The sequence below is a fragment of the Corylus avellana genome, chromosome ca5 (assembly GCF_901000735.1).
Source record: "Corylus avellana chromosome ca5, CavTom2PMs-1.0".
Classification (NCBI taxonomy): domain Eukaryota; kingdom Viridiplantae; phylum Streptophyta; class Magnoliopsida; order Fagales; family Betulaceae; genus Corylus; species Corylus avellana.
The window spans coordinates 30,575,167-30,595,313 of NC_081545.1; the positions used below are offsets into that span (position 1 = coordinate 30,575,167).

Genomic DNA, 20,147 nt, shown 5'->3' on the forward strand with positions numbered 1-20,147 from the left:
TCTCAAACTTTCTCCTCCAGTCTTGAAAATCTTGATTTTCTTTCTGCCTCTAATGGAGTCCTCAGCGACCCTCAAAACCCACGTCAAAGAGATTCTTGTCTCCCCAGAGCTCTCATCACTAGAGTCTATCCTCTCCTGCCTGATCCAACCAGAAGAAGACCCATATAAACTCGAAGCAAAGGCCATCTTCGCTCACTGTAGCCGGCACTACCCCAACACTCTCTCACTCAAGCTTACTCACATCCTTGAATCCTCTACTCAGTCCCATCTCACCGCCGTCTACGCCACTTTCCTCGACGGCCTTCTAACTCGGCATTCAAGCAAGCTCTCCCCCATGATCCTAACAGAGCTCAAGCCCTTGCTTTTTGCTTGCTTTCAACGACAAACCTTAGAGACCATCCTCAAGCCTTTGTCTCTATCAATAGGCATTGTTGCTTTCAGGGACTCTAAGACAAAACATGGAGAGTGGCAGGAGCTTCTTGATTATATAGTTTCGTCTGCTGACTCAGAAGACAAAAAATATCAAGAATCGGGTCTTATGTTGTTCTCTTATTTGCCAATGAAAATGGGTCGATTTTTGAAGCCAAAATTTGATTCTCTTTACTCGGCAATCATGAAGCGTTTAAGTTCCCCTACTATGAATATTCGGTCATTCGCCTTTCGTTTGTCGCTTATACTGGCGACGCATTTGGAGGGTTTTGATGACCATGATAGCACAAAATATCTTCTGCCTGCAATGTTGAAGTTCCTCATTGAGTTGCTGAATGATAAGAAAGACGAGTTTGTTGAACAAGCTCTAAAGAATTTGGATTCCTTGGTCACAACAAACGCCTCCTTCTTTACAAAGCACTTGGAACATGTGTGTGAAACAATGATTCAAATAGCCGAGGCTGATTATGTAGGAGAGGAGATGAGGTATGCAGCCCTGGGCATTATTAGGGGGCTCGAGGATTCCTTGACCGAAGAAATGTTCTCTATGTTGCAGAACCTGAACGACGAGATTCTACACAGGCTAATCTCAGCTTCAATGGGCATGCTTGTAAGTTTTGAAGATGATCCTGCATTGTATAATATGGATGCTAAAAAGGGTATAAATGAGGAGCAGATGAAGAGTTTCGACCTTGGAATTTTCCTATTGGACCAGATTTCAGCTGCAGTGGATGGGGCTTTATGCCTGCCCATTACTTTGGAGTTGACACAACAGTATCTAGCTGCTCCAGAATGGCAGAAGCATCATGCGGGAATGATTACCCTTTCTATGATTGCAGAGGGATGCTCAGAGGTACAATGAATTGTTTCATATTCAATTTCAGAGTTTCATTCTTTGATGCTCTGTGGGGTTGTGTGTTTATTACATGGGCTTCTCAATTTACATTTTTTTTTCTTTCTTTCTCATACTGCCATCTCAAATACTTATTCTATGCGAAATTTTTATCTTTTTAGCAAGGTATAGCCACTCAATATGTTATTTTCTCAAAAGGGTGTCTATTATTACACACACACAAGACACACATATTGGAGAAGATCACAAATTTTGGGTTCTGTTCTGCTGCCCCAGGTGTACTATGTGAGCGTGTCTATAACATCATGGGATGATTTCTTAGAGATTACAATGATTTTTTTTTTTTTTACTTTTTCTGTTGCCCTGAAAGCAAAAGGATACTTCATGTATTTTGTGTATAACTCTATTCCGTTAGCTTAGTTAGGGTTCCAATGATATGGAAAGTTGTGTGGTTTAAAGTTCATTACATGGTTTAGGCAACAGAAAAATTGAATTCTCACAAGCAAAGGAAGAGTCCTTTTCAATTCCCCATTTATGTTCTGTCCAGGTCTTTGTGTGAAGACACAGGCATTTGGGGATGATCAAAGGCCTTCTTAGCCATATCAAGAAATAATTAAGGGGTTGGGAAACTTGTTGAGTATTTGACTCTACTTTTCTGCATTGCGGATTCCTAAAACAAATTTCTATCTGATTTTTCTCTTTATATGCTAAAAGTCTGTGCTTTCACATAAATATATGTCAAATTTTGAGATGTTTAACTGAATTCCGTTTCTTTTCTTTTGTCTATCTAAAAATGCCAACTTCTAAAATGTTGTAATGACAGTAGAAGAATTGGCTTGAGGTGATTTGTATTATTGATACATAAAAAATTTATGTCCTCAAGAAAACCCTACTGATGACAATGTTTGTGGACGTGTTTTGAGCATTAGTATTATAGACAGAGTTGACAAGCTTTGGAGAGTAGAGACAAGGTAACTACATAAAATGTAGAAAATGAGTTTAAGCCTCCAACAGGACTGAAAGTAAATCTGCTAAGCACTTATTTGGTATGCACTTCTACCCCAAAATTTGGGAAGCTCTAATGTTCCTTTTCTACAATGACATGTTTATAGTTAATTAAATTTTTGTATCAGATATAAGAATTGTTGAAGGTAGTTATGTTCAAAGAGGAAGAGATGAAGGTCATGATAAACATGTTAACTGATATATATACTCTCTCTCTCTCTCTCTCTCTCTCTCTCTATGTGTGTGTGTGTGTGTCAGAGTGTTTTTATTCGTTTCTCTCTGCACAGGAAATGATAAGTTCTCTTGAGCAAGTTGTGACAATGATTTCCAATTCATTACAAGATCTCCACCCTCGAGTTCGCTTGGCTGCTGTAAATGCAGTTAGGTCACTAAGTTTAGAATTGGCGCCAACATTACAAGCCCAATATCATCATAAGATGTTGCCCGCACTAAATGCAGTGATTGAAGATTCCCACTTTCCCTTCTTACAGGTATATTACTTTTGAACTTCTTTTATTATGTGTCATTTTGATTGGTCACTAGTTTTATCTTACTCATGATCAATTCATTTCCCAAAATAATCGCATTTAGATATCCTTGAACTTTTGATTGTCAGTTATCACAGCTATAACATGCATTTTCCATGTGATATATATGTAACGCCTTTTACGGCATTTTCATTATATCCATTATCTTGTACCCTATTAATATTGGAATCTATGTGTTGCTATTTACTCGTTTATTCAATGCACATTCCATCTCATACCAATGCTTCTGGATAGAAAGTATTATCCTTTTTTCTTTTCCTTTTTATTTTCCTGCTGCTGTTATACATGCTAAATCTGCTGTGGTAGTCATTCACAGATGTTGCATTATATTAACCTGCACAATTCCACAGTAGAAGAGTTAGGTTCTAATTTTTTGTTGACAAATTCATGTGTCAAAACATGTTTTTGGGTTGTATTGTTTAGTGTTGAATTAAGAATTAAGTCAGTGTAAAAGTTGGTCCAATACATGAAGAATTCAAGTTTATGAATGCAATCTAGCACATGCCTAGTCATAGAATGGTCATAGATTTTGATTCCGATGTTAGATGATGGCAAGTTTGGTAGAGTTGGAAATCTGATTCAAAGGGATACAACTTTGTATTTCATGAAAAAATTTCAATTCCGAAGTTTACTAGGTCAAAACAGGTTGTAATTAGAAGTTTGAAAATCTAGACAGAATGGCTCAGTCGATTGCTATGTCGAAGCTCGATCAACCAAAACAGCATATCAAGTCCCAATACTAAAACCTGAGAAGCTCTTTCAATGGCTTGGTCGAAGCTCCTTCTACCGATATTGTGGCAAATTGTTTTAAACCTAGCCGACTTAGCCTAACAACTTTAGTTTTCTCCCCATTTATATAAGCCTCATAAGCCAAGACTTTCAGAAGACCTGAAGGGTATTTTTTATTGTTATTGAAGAGGTTCCTAAACACATTTTTAGCCTATACAAATTTGATACCTCTCCTTGTTTTTCATTAACCAAACCACAGGAAAACCTTCAGCCACTAGAGTTATGGGTTGAAGCAGACGATATTCGTTTGTGAAGGTGATCCACATAGAAGAAAGCCAGAGGTCCTGGAGCTACTGCAGTGGAAGGTGAATATGTCGTTTGCCGGAGTTGCAAAATTGTGTTTTCAGAGTTACAAAGGTCTTGCAAGGACAATTTGTAACAAAAGTCTTTTATAGTGAATGCCTTTAGGGTTGGTTGGCCCCCTAAGTGGTTTTACTTTTGAAGAACTCTTCAAAAGGTTTCTATTTCGTTAGCAAAATATTTGTGTTGATTTGTTTTATGCTTGCTTTGATTTTGGTATTGATATTTGTGGCATTTGGCTTTAAAGTCGATAACTTTGTTAATCATTATTTTGTTTGGTAAACTGGATTAATAACAACTTGGGGTCTAAATCAGAACTTTCAAGTCGAATATGGTTGCCTTTTTAGTAGTTATTTTCCTATTACTCAAGCTGAGGAAGATAATGGCAAGTGAGTGATTTACCATTTCTGAGCATAAAGAAATAAAGCAAGTAAATGAATAGAATGGCATTTAAATGGCTGCAAGAACCTTGGGAAAATTAAACCCTATAAAGATTTATAAGGCGGTCTGTAGCCACTTCAAGCTATTGTCTGCTTTTCACCAACCACTTTTACCATTTATTTCTTTTCATCTGACTGACTCAAATCCTTGTCTGTACTCAACCTTACAGTCTTCATAGATTTATGCATCACGATTTATGGATACTTAGCCTTTTTATGTAACCTTAAGCTGTCTTTGACACAAAATATTTCCCTCCATCAGGCGACAGGTAGATATTCTAGAACTTTAGAGCTGTACTCATTGTATTGCTTCATTTGCAATTACTTAATGTTTCGGTGAATAAATTCTTCTCATACAGGTAAATGCTTCTCTGACAATTCGCTTCTTCATCATGGGTTGTCGTCCAAATGATTTAACACCTTACTTGGAGGAAATAGTGAGCAAACTGCTTGTACTCCTGCAGGTATAAAATGTAGTAACACCAGGTGTTGTTGAGGTTTGGGTTGATCTTAGGTTCTGTTTGTGTACAAACTCACACACAATGACCATTTCTACCAAGAGTAATGCCAGCCTTCACACCCATGTTACACCGATTACTGTGGTGTGTTTTAAGTGGCTCACACCAGTGTGACATGGCTGGCATGGGTGTGAAAAGTAGCGTTACTATTCTATTAATATCTTTTAATATATATGGCTATGCACAAACTCCAATCGACGAAGATTTTCCCCAATCCATACTCACCTTATATGTGAATATGAGTTCCCCAATTTTTGAATTTATCATGCATTAAATATTCATGTTATATGTGAATTTCCAGAATGAGAAGCAGCAACTGCAGGAGGAGGCTATGGCTACTCTGGCATCAGTTGCAACTTTCTTGCAGGTGCTTGTGATATGCTTTTTTAGTAATGCAGCATAAGGCTTTTTTTGTTTTCTTGTGTTTTCAGTTTTTGTTTTAAAATTTGTTGTTCTATCCATGCATGAATGGCTGCAGGACCAGTTCCATCTATGCTATGATGTCACTATGGCTTCCTTGAAAGCTATCCTTTTCAACGAAACTGATGCATCTAAGCTCCTGCTCCGTGCCAGATCAGCTGAGTGCATTAGTTCCATTGCAATTGCTGTTGGAGAGGAGAAATTTATGAATGATGCTAAGAAGGTAAGAATTCATATAATATTCTATTTTTCTGGTAGTTGTTTTAATGTTCTGATCAATTGCCTGGCATACTTTGGCAAAAGGAATTCATTCTCTCAGCACCAATATTGCTATATTCTTACTCTGATAGGGAAAGGGGTACAGAATTAGTATAACGGAACAATATCAAAAGCAATTTTTTATGGGCTTGGTTTCTTTTCTTTTTGTGGGCTTTATTCAGAGTACTTATTAATTAGCAATTTAGTGGCGAACAATTTTTGGGGTAAATTCATGTTTAAAACTAATAATCAAAAACCTCATTTGTGTACTTGAGGAGTAATGAACGATTGGAAAAGTCAAAGGACAACCAATCCATTGAGAATACGGGGAATCAATATATTGAATTAGGATTTAGTTTGATTGACTTACACTTACATGAACAAGAATACGTCTTTCAATGTCGAATGTTTGTTATTGAAGTTTTACTTTTTTGTCGAACGATTTATCTTAAACTAAAGGGTAATCACTAGTCAAGGTGTAAGGCAAGTGCCTCATAATTACCACCCATTTTAAGAGATTTAAACCTTTTTAAATGCATCGATCGAGACATTTGCTTTGATAAAAAGGTTTTTGCTTTGAGTTGTTTTCATGACAAGACACTCCTGAAGATACTCTGAACCAAAGCATTCGCGTATTTTTAATGAATATCTGTCTTAAACTTACTAAACTTCAATTGATTAAGGTTATAGAAGCTCTAATGTCACTACAACAATCCTTGTCGGACACGGATTACTCAATAAGAATACATCTGTTAAAGGTATGTGTATATTCTATTTTGTTTTTCATATTTCATATCAAATTATCATGTAGATAATCATCACCCTTGTTGACAATCTTAACTGTTTGCAGGCATGGATGGAACTCTGCATATGCCTAGGGGAGAATATTGTCACCTACATTACAGATTTGATGCCTATTTTTATTCGATCTGCAGATTTGAGCATTGACAAAAACACTGATGAACAAAGGTTTTGCCTTAAATGTTTTGACTCCTTTTTTTTTTTTTTTTGAAGATTGATTGACCTTGAAGGTCTTTCTCTTTTTCACATATAGCTAGTAAGCTTTTTAAGTTAGCTTCTGCTGGTCTTTTCCAATTTTAGACCAAATAGTATTCCAACAATAGTGTAGAATTGCATGGGGGGACGAATTAAATTAACTTTGGTAAGAGAAAAGACAGGAAAAGTGATGCTTGAGGTACCCCAAATCAACCTTTTCTCATCTGTCAAATTTTGTTCAGAAGGATTTCATCAGGAGGTTTGAACTAATGAATTCTTGAAACTTTTATTTATTTTTTATATGCAAACTAACATTAAAATTTGTTGTTATAGATCATTAGAAATTCTAGAAAATATGAACAGTACTTGGAAGCTGGTCATTAACATAAGGGTTTGTAATTTGAAAATAGTACACTATTTCCTCATGCTGGGTTATAGATAATTAGAAAGTGCAGGTGCTAGAGTAAGTTAGAAGATAGCTGAAAGGATATGGATATAATGTCATACTGAGATCGATTATATATATCCCCTGGAAAAATACACAAAATAATTGCTTCAATGTATAATAGATTTGTGATAGCAACTTTCAACTCTTGAAAAGAAATTTATATTCATAAAGCTAATGCAAGCATATTTTAACTTTTACTAAGGACAATATGTGTCTTGTTTAGTGATATCTTAAAGGAGAAAGCTCTGGCTTGTAACCTGCTATCCTGCTGCGCTCGTCTGTTGAAGGAAAAGTTTTTTACTTGGGTCAATCAGGTTAGTTGTGATGCATCTAATATGGAGTTTATCCAAGGATTTTGATCTCAACTATAATTGATATGACTTAGTTTGTTCTTACATGTTTTAGGTTGCTAAAATTTTGGTTCCACTGCTAGAATTTGATCCCCATTTTGAAATCAAAAAGGCTTCTGTTTCAGGTTTACCTATAATTGCAATTCCTAATTCCATTTTCTTATAGGTCATATGGTCACATGGTTTAATTGATTCACTTTCTGTTTCTAGCCATGCCAGAGTTATTGCGTTCAGCTATGTTGGCCATTCAAAAGGGAGAATCTGGAGAGCATAGTATGTCTTGTGTTCACGAATTAGTCATCCTAATTATACCTGCTTTGGTGGAAGCTTTGAAGAAGGTCATCCTTTTCATTATGGTTGAATCTTTCTTTATAATTTCCACTATGCAATACATTTGGCACATTTTCTCCATAGATTATGTTCAGAAATTAGTCATCTTAATTATACCCCCTTTGGTAAAAGCTCTGAACAAGGTCATCCTTTTGGTAATGGTTATTGAACTTTATTTACATTTTTGTATTTACATTTTGGTTATGGTAAAAGCTCTGAACAAGGTGAAGTACTTTTAAGTTTAAAACCACAATTTCCTTGCAGGAACCGCAGAAAGAAATATGTGCAAGAATGTTAGACTCCCTAAACCAATGTGTTGAGGTTTGTCATATCCCTTACTGAAGAAATTAACCTCTCTAAGGAAGCATGGTTTCGGTGTTCATTTAAAGTAAAACATTGCACCCCCAACAATTGTGAATCATTGTGGACATTAATTACACATAACACAATTTCAAATTTGAATGCATAATCCACATTAAGTTATATTCTAAGCAAATGTGTTGAAGAGGTTTTTACACTGTTGACTGTCACACCATGTTTACAATAACTTTCCATTTACAGGTGTCAGGATTATTTTTCACTAGAAAACTGATCAGGCAGGTCGCATATGGGATGGAGGATGTGCTAGCTGTGCATTCACTTGGAAGACAAGCAGAAGATGATTTTGATATGGAAGAGGAAAATAACAGAAAAAAGCAATTGGAAGATATCCTTCATCAAGTCTGTTTTCAGATTTTCTTTTCTCTGTATCTTATAGTTGAGAAAAAAAACAAAAAAAAATCTGCTTTTGTTACTGGCCTCTTACTGTTTTCTTCGTACAGGCTGGGAATTGCTTGATCACGATGATCAAAGTACTTAAGGCTAAATTCTTGCCTTATTTTGAAAAAATCTCAGCAGTTATAACAGCCATGTTGGTTAGTAATTATATTTTGTTTGACTACTGCCTTTTTAATGCCCATTTATCCTGTGCTTCATATAGATGCTTATGGCAACACCTTAAAATGCTATCATATTATCCTAATAATTAATGTGCACAAGCAAAGTATGCATCTCAGAATAATTTCGTGTGCAGCTGTGCCAGGACACAATCATAAGAATTTATGATTGTAGCTTTTTGCATTAATTTCAAAGAATAAAATTATATTCAGAAAAATGATTCAGAAAAATGCACCAATGATTTTATCGCCATTGTAATTTATGACTTCAAAATCAGCTACAGATTATGGCTCATACTTTTACTTGGTCTTTCCACGCAGGCCGACGATCGCGCAGCTATAGAGAAAACGATTGCCTTTTCCATTGTTAATTGTGTAATTCAGCAATGCCAAGAAGCTGCACTTAAGTATATATATTCCCCTCAAACGTTATTGTTTGAAGTAATGATTTTTATTTATCCATTCTATATGTCTTTCCTACATGTTTTCTGGACAGGTGTATTGACACATATCTTCCACTCCTCTTGAAAGCTTGCAATGACGAGAACTCAGATGTTAAACAGGTTCTTTAGGGTCAATCTGTGTCTTTGCCCTTAGTATTTTCAATGCAGCTAAAAGTTCTTTTTTTTGTTCTTTTTGTTTTTTTTTAAAGGAAGCTGCAAATGGAATTGGTGTTTGTGCTGAGTTTGCCCAATCCAACTTTAAGACTAGTGCTGAAGGTGCCTTTCTTGTCAAGTTAAACATGCACCAGGAATTATAACTTCACTAGTATTAATCATGAAACAGTCTCGGCTTTCTGTAGCTGCTGTAGTCAGTTTGAATTCTGTGATAAGACATCCAGATGCATCAAGTTCAGAGAATAGAAAGGCATATGATATTGCTGTTTCAGCTCTTGGGAAAATATGCGAGTTCCATCGTGAGAGTATTAATGCATCTCAGGTTGTTCCCACCTGGTTAAGCTACTTGCCAATGAAGGGTGATTCAACTGAGGCCAAAGTGGTGCATGAGCAACTTTGTTCAATGGTGGAAAGGTAACACCTTTTCTTTTAGCACTTCGACGTTACTTTTGCATGAGTGCAGTTCCACGTTAAATTTGAATTAATTTGCATCCTTTTAATGATTCCCAGATCAGATAAGGAACTTTTAGGCCCTGACAATCTGCACCTTCCAAAGATTATTGAAGTCTTTACCAAGGTGAATTCTTCATGTTCATGTTTCTCATTTTGCTATGATCAAAAGATAATCTTAAAAGACAAAAACAGATAGATTTTACTGTGGAGACAATCTTGTTTCGTAGGTTGTAGCCGAGAGAGACAATCTTGCGACAGGGGAAACTGCTGACAGGATGGTTGCTCTGTTGAGGCAATTTGAGAAGACATAGTGACCAAGAGTTTTGGTGAATATTTTAGCTATTGCTTAAGATTCAAGGATCGTCATTAGAGGTTTTTCTCTTTTTTTTTTTTTTTTTTTCTTTTACTTGGTTCTTTCTAAATGTAAACAACATATGTGAAGCAATATTGATCAATAAATATATGATTGAATTTCTTATGTTAATAATAACGTGGGTTAAAGTTGGTTTGTAAATGAAAATGGTGGAGGTTAGACCCACCCATTTGCATAATCTCTCAATGCAACAATAAAAGGTATGTAGATATCCTATGTCATCTACATATTATTCAACAATAAAGAAAAGGTATTCTTTGTAACGCACCCCAAAAATTAACATTAAAAAGAAATAGAAAGCACTGCGGACTAAACTTAACCTCCACTACGCAAAGAAAATACCATAATAAGATCTCTACAAAGTCCAAGCAACGGGAAAAATATTAAAGTTTAAAGTATGATTATAAGGAAGACTATATAAGGTCAATCTTAACCCGACTCATTTAATTAAACGAGGTAAATGTCTCAACCTTAATTCTCTTATTTTATATTGGGTTTGTGTCGGATTCGCGAGTTATGTCACAAATTAATTGTCAGTCATTATGTTAACTGTCGGATTCATGTCGACCCATTTAATTAAAATAATTAAACTCCTCAATTCTGACCTTTTAATTTTGTGTTGAGTATAAGACTATATTACCCATTTGCGCTTTTTTTTTTTTTTTTTTTGACATGTCCGCACAAGAGGGGGGAGGAGGATTCGAACTAGTGACCTCCACTTCATCAAGTGTGGTCCCAGCTAATTGACCTCCATTTGCGCTTTTATCGGTAAGTAATAAGTATGGGTAAAGTCCACATACCTTCCTCAAACTACCACTCAATTGACAATGTCCTCCTCAAACTTTAAATTGTGACAATGTCCCCTCCAAACTACCAAAACATTGTCAATGTCCCCCAAGGCTAACAATAAGACAAAAATGCCCTTATAGATTTCTCAATAAGACAAAAATATCCCTATAAATTAAAAAAAAAAAAAAATTGATTTTTTTAAAAAACGAAAAATTTTAGTTTAAAAATAATATTTAAAAAAAAAAAACAATTTTTTTAAACAAAAATTTTTATTTAGTTTTAAAAACGGAAATTTTTATTTAAAAAAAAAAACTAATTTTTTTTATTTAGTTTTAAAAAACAAAAAATTTCATTTTATTAAGCAAAAATTTTATTTTTTTAAACGTAAATTTTTATTTAAATAAAATAAAAAAACCGAAAATTTTCAATTTTTATATTAAAAAAATCGATTTTTTTTATAATTTTTTTCTTATAAAATTGATTTTAAAAAAGAAAAAATTGGCCAAGTTTGGATTTTTTTTTGTTTTTTGGTTTTTTTTTTTTGTTATTTTTTGGTTTTTTCTAGAAGTTTTAATATTTTTGTTTATATTTTACTAAGGGTAATTTTGTCATTGGGAGAAATATTGACAATTTTTAGTAGTTTGAGAGAGAATTGTCACAATTGAAAATTTAGGAAAACATTATCAATTGAATGATAGTTTGAGGGGATTACGTGGACTTTCCCTATAAGTATTCTTGATTCTGTCTCTTTTCTTGCCCTTCTTTCTCCTATTCTCCGTTTTTGCTTTTGGCTCTATCGCACTTGATTTCTTCCGACGCGAAAATTCAAAAACCAAAGCAGAAAACCGTTAATACCCCCGAAATCACACACGCAGGCTTCTTCTATCGACCAGTTTGACTCGGAATTGACAAAAGTACCCTCCTTCTCAGCTGAGATAACCAATATAGTCAACTCTCTTGACCCATTGACCTCCCCCCGGCCCCCTGCCTTTCCTCGCTGACGTGGCCAACTGCCATAACAGAAAGGACAATTCCCTCTCTCTGTGTTATAAAATCCCCTCCAAAACTTCTCATTTCAAAGTCTCAATCTTTCTCTCCCACTCTTGAAAATCTTGATTTTTCTTTCTGCCTCCAATGGCCGCCGATCAGGCCATGAAAGCCGCAGCCAGAGATATTATCATCTCCCCACTCCTCGCAACACTGGAACATCTCCTCTCCTTCCTCACTCCACCAGAAGATGCAGACTTTCACCTCCTTATGGATTATGACAGAACCCAAGCAGAGGTCATCTTCGATCACTGCAGCCAGCAGTATCCCAACACTCTCTTACTCAAGCTTACTGACCTCCTTCTAACCACCGATGATTTCATTCTCTCTTGCCACTACGCCACGCGCCTCCGCAGCGTTCTAGCTGGGCAGTTAACCGAGATCTCCCCCATGCTCCTGACCGAGCTCAAGGCCCGGATTTTCGCTTGCCTTCAGCGATACAGATTAACCCCCGTTTACAGGAATTTGTCCAAGTCTATATCAATTGTTGCTTCTAGGGTCTTCATCACACAACACGGAGATTGGCAGGAGCTTCTTGATTATATACTTTTGTCTCTCAATTCGAATGACAACAATGTTACCGAATTGGGCCTTTATCTGTTCTGCGATTTGCCATTGAATACGGGTCGATTCTTGCGGCCGGAATTTGATTATCTTTACTTGGCATTCTTGAGGGGCTTAAGTTCCCCTAATATAGTAATCCGTTTATCGGCCTACACTGCTTCAGCTCAATTGGTGAAGCAGTTGGCGGATTTTGATGTTGACAAAGGAGATCTTTTGCCGGAAATGTTAAATTTACTGATTGATTTGCTCAATGATAAGAGCGACATTAATATCCAAGAGGGTCTAAAAGAATTGGTTTGCTTGGCCAAAATAGACCCCAGCTTCTTTACAAATCACTTGAGACAGTTGTGTGAATCAATGGTTCAAATAGCCGAGGATAATTATTTATTGGAGGACACAAGGTATGCAGCCATTGATGTTATCATGGCAGTCAACGATACCGCGACCGACGAAATGTCCACTATGATTCGGAACCTGCATGGCGAGATTGTAAACAGGCTAATCTCAACTTCAATGGGCATGCTTGTACGTATTGAAGATGATCCTACATGGTATATTGAAGATGATCCTAACAAGGGTACGAATGCAGGGAAGACGAGGAGTTATGATCTTGGACTTTGCCTACTGAATCTAGTTTCATCTGCAGTGTCTGGTACTCTAGGGGTGCCCATTGCTTTGGATTTGATACAACAGTATGTATATGGTAAGGAGTGGGAGATGCGTCTCGCCGGAATCATTACCCTTGCCGTAGTTGCAACGAGACACTCAAAGGTACTCTGAATTGTTTCAATGTTTGATGTTCTGCGGGTTGCGTGTTTGTTAGATGGACTTCTCAGTTTACATATAAGAATTATTGAAGGCAGTTATGTTCAAAGAGGAACATAGTACTAAAAGATCTCAAGATTAATAACTGATTAAACAGGTCCTCTACTCTGCCTGTGTGTGTGCACTCGCGTGTTTTTATTTGTTTCTCTTGGCACAGGAAATCGTAAATTATCTTGGGCGAGTTGTGGCAATGATTTCAATTACATTTCATGATCTGAAGTCTCGAGTTCGCTGGCTTACTGTGAGTGTGGTTAGGATACTAAGTATAAATTTCGGGCCAACATTACAAGTTCAATATCATCATAAGATAATGCCAGCACTAATTTCAATGATTGCGGATGTCCACTATCCCCACTTACAGGTATATTACTTCTCAACTTCTTTATTGCTCAATTCATTTCCCAAAATAACCGCATTCATATCATTGAATTTTGATTGTCACTTATCACAGCTATAACATGCATTTTCGAATTTATACATAACACCTTTCAGTCTCTTGCAGCTTGTTAATATTTGAATTTTGGTGTTGGTAATTTATTCATTATGCTCATTCTATCTTATATCAATTATTCGGGATAGAAAGTATTATCCTTTTCTTTTCTTTTTTTCTTTTTTTCCTGTTACTGTTATAGATACGCCAAACTTATACATCCTAAATCTGCTGTGATACTTGTTCATAGATTTTGCATTATATTATATACAGTTAATATACACAATTTTGTTGTAACAGAATACAGTTGCCTTTTTAATAATTATTTTCCTATAACTCATACGGATCCATCATTTCTAATTATAAAGAAATAAAGCAAGTAAATGGATAGATTGGCATTTAAATAGCTGAAAGAACCTTGGGAAAATTAAAACTTATTAAGGATTTTCATGGCTCCCAGAACCTATATATAGTCTACTTTTTCACCAATCAGTTTTGCCATTTATTTCCTTTCATCTCACTACAGTCAACCTTACTGTCTTCATAGATTTATGCCTAACAAGTTATCTTCACAGATACTTATCCTTTTTATGTAAATATCAGTTATCTTTCCAACAAAATGTTTGCCTCCATCAAGTGACAAGTAGATATACTAGAACTTTAGATCTGTATTCATTGTATTGCTTCATATGCAATTACTTATTAGTGTTTCAGTAATAAAACTTTCTCTACAGGAACGTGCTGCTCTGGAAATTCGTTTGTTCAGCAAGGATTGTATTCGAAATGATTTGACACTTTACTTGGAGAAAATAGTGAGCAGACTGCTTGTACTCCTGCAGGTATAAAATGTAGTATTACCATATGAATACAAACTCTCAGCTTCCTTGCCTTTTTACGGTGGTAAAGGTGTGAGTGAGGTTTGGGTAGGTCTTTAGGTTCTGTTTATGAAGAAGAATACAAAACCACACATGATGACTATTTTTCTGCTAATATCTTTAAACATATGTGTCTGTGCACAAACTCAAACCAATGAAGCTTTTCCCAGGCCCAAATTCTTATATGAAGTTATATTGGTTTCCCAATTTCTGAATTTATCATGCATTTTATATTCATGTTACATGTTAATTTCCAGAATGAGAATCAGAAGCTACAGGAGGAGGCTATGGCTACTCTGGCATCAATTGCAATTTCATCACAAGTATAGTATTGCAGCATATGCTTTTTTCATTCCCTTGTGTGTGTGTGTGTGTGTGTTTTTTTTTTTTAAAAAAAAATTATTTGTTCTATCCATTCATGCACGTCTGCAGGACCAGTTCCATCCATACTATGATGCCACAATGGCTTCCTTGAAAGCTATTTTCTTCAACAAAAGTGATGCATCTAATTCTAAGCGAATGCTCCGTGCCAAATCAGTTGAGTGCATTAGTTCGATTGCAGTTGCTGTTGGAAAGGAGAAATTTATGAATGATGCTACGAAGGTGATAATTCATATCATATTATATTTAATGTTCTATAGAACTCTGATTTAAAATGCAAGCAATCAAAATCCAGGCATACTTTGGTAAAAGGAATTCATTTTCTTCATTTTTTGATAACCAATTGGATTGTGTGTATTTTCTGAACCAAAGCAGTCATAGATTTGTAATGAATATGTGTGTATTAAGCTTATTAAACTTGTAATTGATTAAGGTGATAAAAGTTCTCGTGTCACTACAAAAATCCTTGCTCGACACAGATCACTCAATAAGAATCCACCTGTTACAGGTATGTGTATATTCTATTTTGTTTTTCATATTTCATATCAAATGATCAAGTAATTAATCGTCACCCTTGTTTACATTCTTATACGTGATAAATGCTTAACTGTTTTGCAGGCATGGTTAGGATTCTGCAAATGCCTAGGGCGGAGTTCTGAAGCTTACGTAAGCGAGTTAGTGCCAATTTTTCTTCGGTCTGCAGAACTGAGCGTTGATGACAACGACGTAGACACTGATGAACCACCTCATGATCAAAGGTTTGCCTTAACTTTTTAGTACTACTAGAAATTAAATCTTTTGACAATATTTTTGAAGATCAATTACATACTTTATATGGAAAGTTGCCTCGAATTCCTATTTTAGTTTGTTACTTGCTTGAGTTTTCTTGTTCTGGAAGAAAATGTTTTCCTTGTCACATAATTAGTTTGGATTCCAATGTTTTCTAAATTTATGATCAACAAGGAAGAGGAATTAGAGCCTATAAGTAAACTTTGCTTCCAAATAGATTTATTTTTCATAAAGATAATGCAAGTACATTTGAGCTTTCACTAAGGGCTGTAGGTGTCTTGCAGTGATCTCTTAAGGGAAAAAGCATTGGCTTGTAACCTGCTATGCTGCTTTGCTGTTCAGTTAAAGGAAAATTTTTTTACTTGGGTCAGTCAGGTTAGTTGTTATGCATTCAATATGTTTTTTTCCCAAGGATTTTGATCTCAACTATAATAGATATAACTTAGTGTGATTTTACATGATTTAGGTTTCTAAAATTTTGGTTCCGCTGCTACTTCATCCCCATCTTGAAACCAGAATGGCTTCTGCTTCAGGTAACATATAATTACAATTCCTAATGCCATTTTCTTATAGGTCATATGGTTTCGTGGTTTAACTTTTTCACTTTCTGTTTCTAGCCATGCCGGAATTATTGTGTTCAGCTATATTGGCCGTTCAAAAGGGAGAATCTGGAGGGCGTAGTATGTCTTTTGTTCAGAATTTAGCTACCTTTATTGTACCTGCTCTGGTGAAAGCTTTGAAGGAGGTCATACTTTTGATTATAGTTATTGAATGTTATACATTTATCATATTTTCTCTATGGAGAAGCACTTTAAGGTTAAAACTACAATCGCCTTGCAGGAACCAGAGAAGCAATTATGTGCAAGAATGTTAAACTTACTAAACAAATGTGTAGAGGTTTGTCATCTCCCTTACTGAAGAAATTAACATTTCTAAGGAATTTAAGTGTAGTGGTTTTTTTGTTAATTCTAAGGAGGTTAATTTGTCATCATTGAGGAGACCACAATTTCAAATTTGAATGCATAATCTACATCAAGTTCTATTCTAAGCAAATATTCTAAAGAGTTGTTTACACTGTTCTCTGTCACAGCATATATGTCTACAATTATCTCACTCTTATTGTACAGGTAACTGGATTAAATTTCCCTCAAGCACAGATCGGGCCGGTTGCAGATGGGATGAAGCATGTGCTTGCTGTGCATTCATGTAGAAATCTGGAAATGGCAGGAAGAGAAGCAGATGAAGATTTTAATATGGAAGAGGAAGAGAGCATAGAAAAGCGGTTGGAAGATGTCATCCTTCATCAAGTCCGTTTTCAGATTTTGTTTTATCAGTTGAGAACAATAATCTACTTTTTTGCCGGCCTCATACTGTTTTCTTGGTACAGGCAGGGAATTGCTTGATCACAATGATCAAAGTATTTAAGGCTGGATTCATGCCTTATTTTGAGAAACTTTCTTCAGATATAACAGCCATGTTGGTTAGTAATTATATTCTCTTTGACTACTACCCTTTTTGGTTCCCATCTATCATGTTAACACCTCAAAATGCATTATATTATTAGCAATCTATGCATCTGAGAATAATTTCTTGTGCAGTAGTGCTTGGAAAATAAACAATAAAACAAAAACGCATACTAATTTCATTCAATCACAATCACAAGGTCATGGCCTAGGCATCCTCTGATGTCGGCGTCATGTTTGGCGTCCTGCATCACTTTCATTCTTCAGTCTCCTTTGGTCTTTTTTCTCATAGCATTGCACTTTTGGTAAAATACCACATGAATGCTGCCAAGTTTTCTCTTCACATAATACGCTTTCGCTTTTACTTTGTCTTTCCATGCAGGGAGATGATCGCACAGCTAGAGAGAAAACGATTGCCTTTTCCATTAGTAATTGTGTAATTCAGCAATGCCAAGAAGCTGCACATAAGTACGTTAATTCCCCTTAAACTTTGTCGTTTAAATTCATGGTTTTCATTCTTACATTCTGTATGTCTTTCCTACATGTTTTCTGGACAGGTATTATGACACATATCTTCCATTCCTCTTGAAAGTTTGTGATGATGAGAACTCAGATGTCAAACAGGTTTTTTTACAGTCATTTAGTGCCTGTGGTGGTTTTCTGCTGCCCATAGTATTTTCAGTGCTTCTAAAAGTTTTTTTTTTTTTTCTCTTTTTTCTGCAGGAAGCTGCACATGGAATTGGTGTTTGTGCTGAGTTTGCCCAATCTAAGTTTAAAAATATTGCTGAAGGTAACTTGCTTATCCTGTTAAACATGCACTGGGAATTATAACATTATTATAATTTTATTAATCAAGGATTACTCTTGCCTTTCTGTAGTTGCTGTAGTCAGTTTGAATTCTGTGATAAGTCATTCAAATCCATTATTAAGTTCAGAAAATAGAAAGACCTATGATACTGCTGTTTTAGCGCTTGGGAAAATATGCAAGTTCCATCGTGAGAGTATTAATGCACCTCAGGTACACAACATTTTATGCTTCTTTTTCCCTTCACATGTTGCTCAAATGTTGGTGATAGGCCTTTCCATTAATGCATTAATAGATGATTTAGATGCCCTTTATTATTTCAGAAATACTTTTTTTCTTATTGGAGAATAATTCTTTCATGACTGTGATAATTTCTTTAGTTAGCAGTATGTTTGGCGTCCTGTTAATCATCCTGGCAAAACAATAATTCTTTCATGAATGTGTTTCAACGTGTTGCCCGTTTAACTCTTCCATATATTTTGCAGGTTGTTCCCACCTGGTTAGGCTACTTGCCAATAGAAGATGACCCAACTGAAGCCAAAGTGGTGCATGAAGAGCTTTGTTCAATGGTAGAAAGGTAATATTCCTCTGAATCAAACTATTTATACTTTTCTTTCTACATTTAAGCCTTTTGCATAACTGCAGTTCCATGTTAAATACCATTAATTTGCATTGTTTTAATGATTCCCAGGTCAGATAAGGAACTTTTAGGCCCTGACAATCTACACGTTCCAAAGATTACTGAAGTCTTTGCCAAGGTGAATAATTCATGTTTCTCATTCTATTATGATCAAAATATTCTTTTCTTTTTATTATTAAGTCTGGTCAAAAGCTTCTATATAATCCCAAAAGGCAAAAACAAATAGATAATTATATGCAAAAAAATCTTGCATTCAACATGAGTGTGCACTGCTTTGATCATTGGGCATTGTTTTATAGATTGTAGCCAAGAAAGACAATCTTGCAACAGAGGAAACTGCAGACAGGATGGCTGCTGTGTTGAAGCGATTTGAGAAGCTACAACTACAATGATCTTCGCTACATTGCATCACATGGAGCATATTCATTTTTCAGTTTCTTGAGAGCTGGTTGATGGTTTAAATCTTTTCTTGGTATTGAGACAAATCCTCCCCAACTCCATACAAGGAAAGACAAGAACATTACCTCCTCAACCCAACAAGTGTATATAAAAACTTGTGAGTGTAAATCAGTCTGGTGAAAAATAATAGCTCTTTTCATTACCTTTGTAAAATTGTTTGTCAAATAAATTTAGGGTCTAAACAAATTTATATTCACAAACGATTAAGAGAAATCCAAAGTCCAATGCACCCAAAATCTCTTTAACAAGTCTCTTTTTTTTCTCCACGTTGACTCAATTATCCTTTTATAGGAGCAAAAGTCTCGATTAAGACTCTGAGTTTGTCGTTTTAGAAGTAAACCTTTTCAGATGAGTAAATATTGGTCCTTTTTAGTCCAAGGTATATACAGAAGCAGGATTCAGGAGACCACTTGACTTTGCTCTGCAGCATTAGAAAAATATTTGATGGGACTCAATTCAAGCTCATCCACGATGCCCATTAGATCGAAGAAACTGAGATAATCATGTGAGGTGGAAGAAGAATTTGCCACATTTAGATTATGAGAATAGTGTGAGCTTTGAAAGGCTATGATACCATGAAAGATTTTGATGTTGTTTCGGTTTCACGTACCAAAAACGATGTTATGTAATTTCAATTTGAGTAATGTTATTTAGCTAACTGTTATAATACCAAGTGTACGTTGTCACCGTCATGTCATCTTATAACATTACTCTTTCAATTTATAAGTTGTACAACTTGATGAGTCTATAATATAAAACAACAGAACTCTTAAAAAATATACAATAGCTAAACATTCATACAACTACATCTGGATAGTTGCAATTGCAGCAAATGAGAAGAATTGATAAGCCCTGAATGTTGCACATTCAAGTCCCTTAACTTGCATATGTGATGCAGCGCAACTTAATTATGGGCTGCAACGAATAACAACAAGAAAATGGATTATACCGCATCGTAGTGGTTAGGTAGACGATCTGTGCCAACCGAAGATGGATTATACTTATTTTTTAATTAGGT

General features: G+C 35.5%; 2 protein-coding genes across 2 annotated transcripts; both read left to right on the forward strand.

The window, feature by feature from the left end:
• Window positions 1-52: 52 nt before the first annotated feature.
• Window positions 53-10,040, forward strand: LOC132182123 (uncharacterized). The gene is made up of 19 exons (XM_059595323.1): window positions 53-1,282; window positions 2,575-2,778; window positions 4,724-4,828; window positions 5,184-5,249; window positions 5,361-5,525; window positions 6,244-6,318; window positions 6,411-6,529; window positions 7,228-7,318; window positions 7,410-7,479; window positions 7,565-7,692; window positions 7,949-8,005; window positions 8,246-8,404; window positions 8,506-8,598; window positions 8,941-9,026; window positions 9,116-9,182; window positions 9,272-9,338; window positions 9,422-9,650; window positions 9,747-9,813; window positions 9,917-10,040. The coding sequence occupies exons 1-19, from the start codon at window positions 53-55 to the stop codon at window positions 9,998-10,000; spliced, it is 3,162 nt and encodes a 1,053-aa protein (XP_059451306.1). The 3' UTR covers window positions 10,001-10,040.
• A 1,945-nt stretch (window positions 10,041-11,985) lies between these two features.
• LOC132182124 (uncharacterized) lies at window positions 11,986-19,062 on the forward strand. Its single transcript, XM_059595325.1, has 19 exons — window positions 11,986-13,233; window positions 13,445-13,528; window positions 14,452-14,556; window positions 14,850-14,915; window positions 15,025-15,195; window positions 15,407-15,481; window positions 15,592-15,731; window positions 16,047-16,137; window positions 16,229-16,295; window positions 16,380-16,507; window positions 16,890-17,069; window positions 17,150-17,242; window positions 17,608-17,693; window positions 17,783-17,849; window positions 17,949-18,015; window positions 18,104-18,243; window positions 18,516-18,607; window positions 18,722-18,788; window positions 18,970-19,062. Exons 1-19 carry the CDS (start codon window positions 11,986-11,988, stop codon window positions 19,060-19,062), a joined length of 3,060 nt encoding a protein of 1,019 aa, XP_059451308.1.
• Window positions 19,063-20,147: the final 1,085 nt, after the last annotated feature.

Bases quoted from the DNA above. Each gene is read 5' to 3' on its own strand.
- LOC132182124 (XM_059595325.1), top strand. From the start codon at position 11,986: ATGGCCGCCGATCAGGCCATGAAAGCCGCAGCCAGAGATATTATCATC. The intron at 14,557-14,849 runs GTATAAAATGTA...GTTAATTTCCAG, and splicing joins GACTGCTTGTACTCCTGCAG to AATGAGAATCAGAAGCTACA. The intron at 15,732-16,046 runs GTTTGCCTTAAC...GGTGTCTTGCAG, and splicing joins GAACCACCTCATGATCAAAG to TGATCTCTTAAGGGAAAAAG.
- LOC132182123 (XM_059595323.1), top strand. From the start codon at position 53: ATGGAGTCCTCAGCGACCCTCAAAACCCACGTCAAAGAGATTCTTGTC. The intron at 6,319-6,410 runs GTATGTGTATAT...AACTGTTTGCAG, and splicing joins TAAGAATACATCTGTTAAAG to GCATGGATGGAACTCTGCAT. The intron at 9,651-9,746 runs GTAACACCTTTT...AATGATTCCCAG, and splicing joins CTTTGTTCAATGGTGGAAAG to ATCAGATAAGGAACTTTTAG.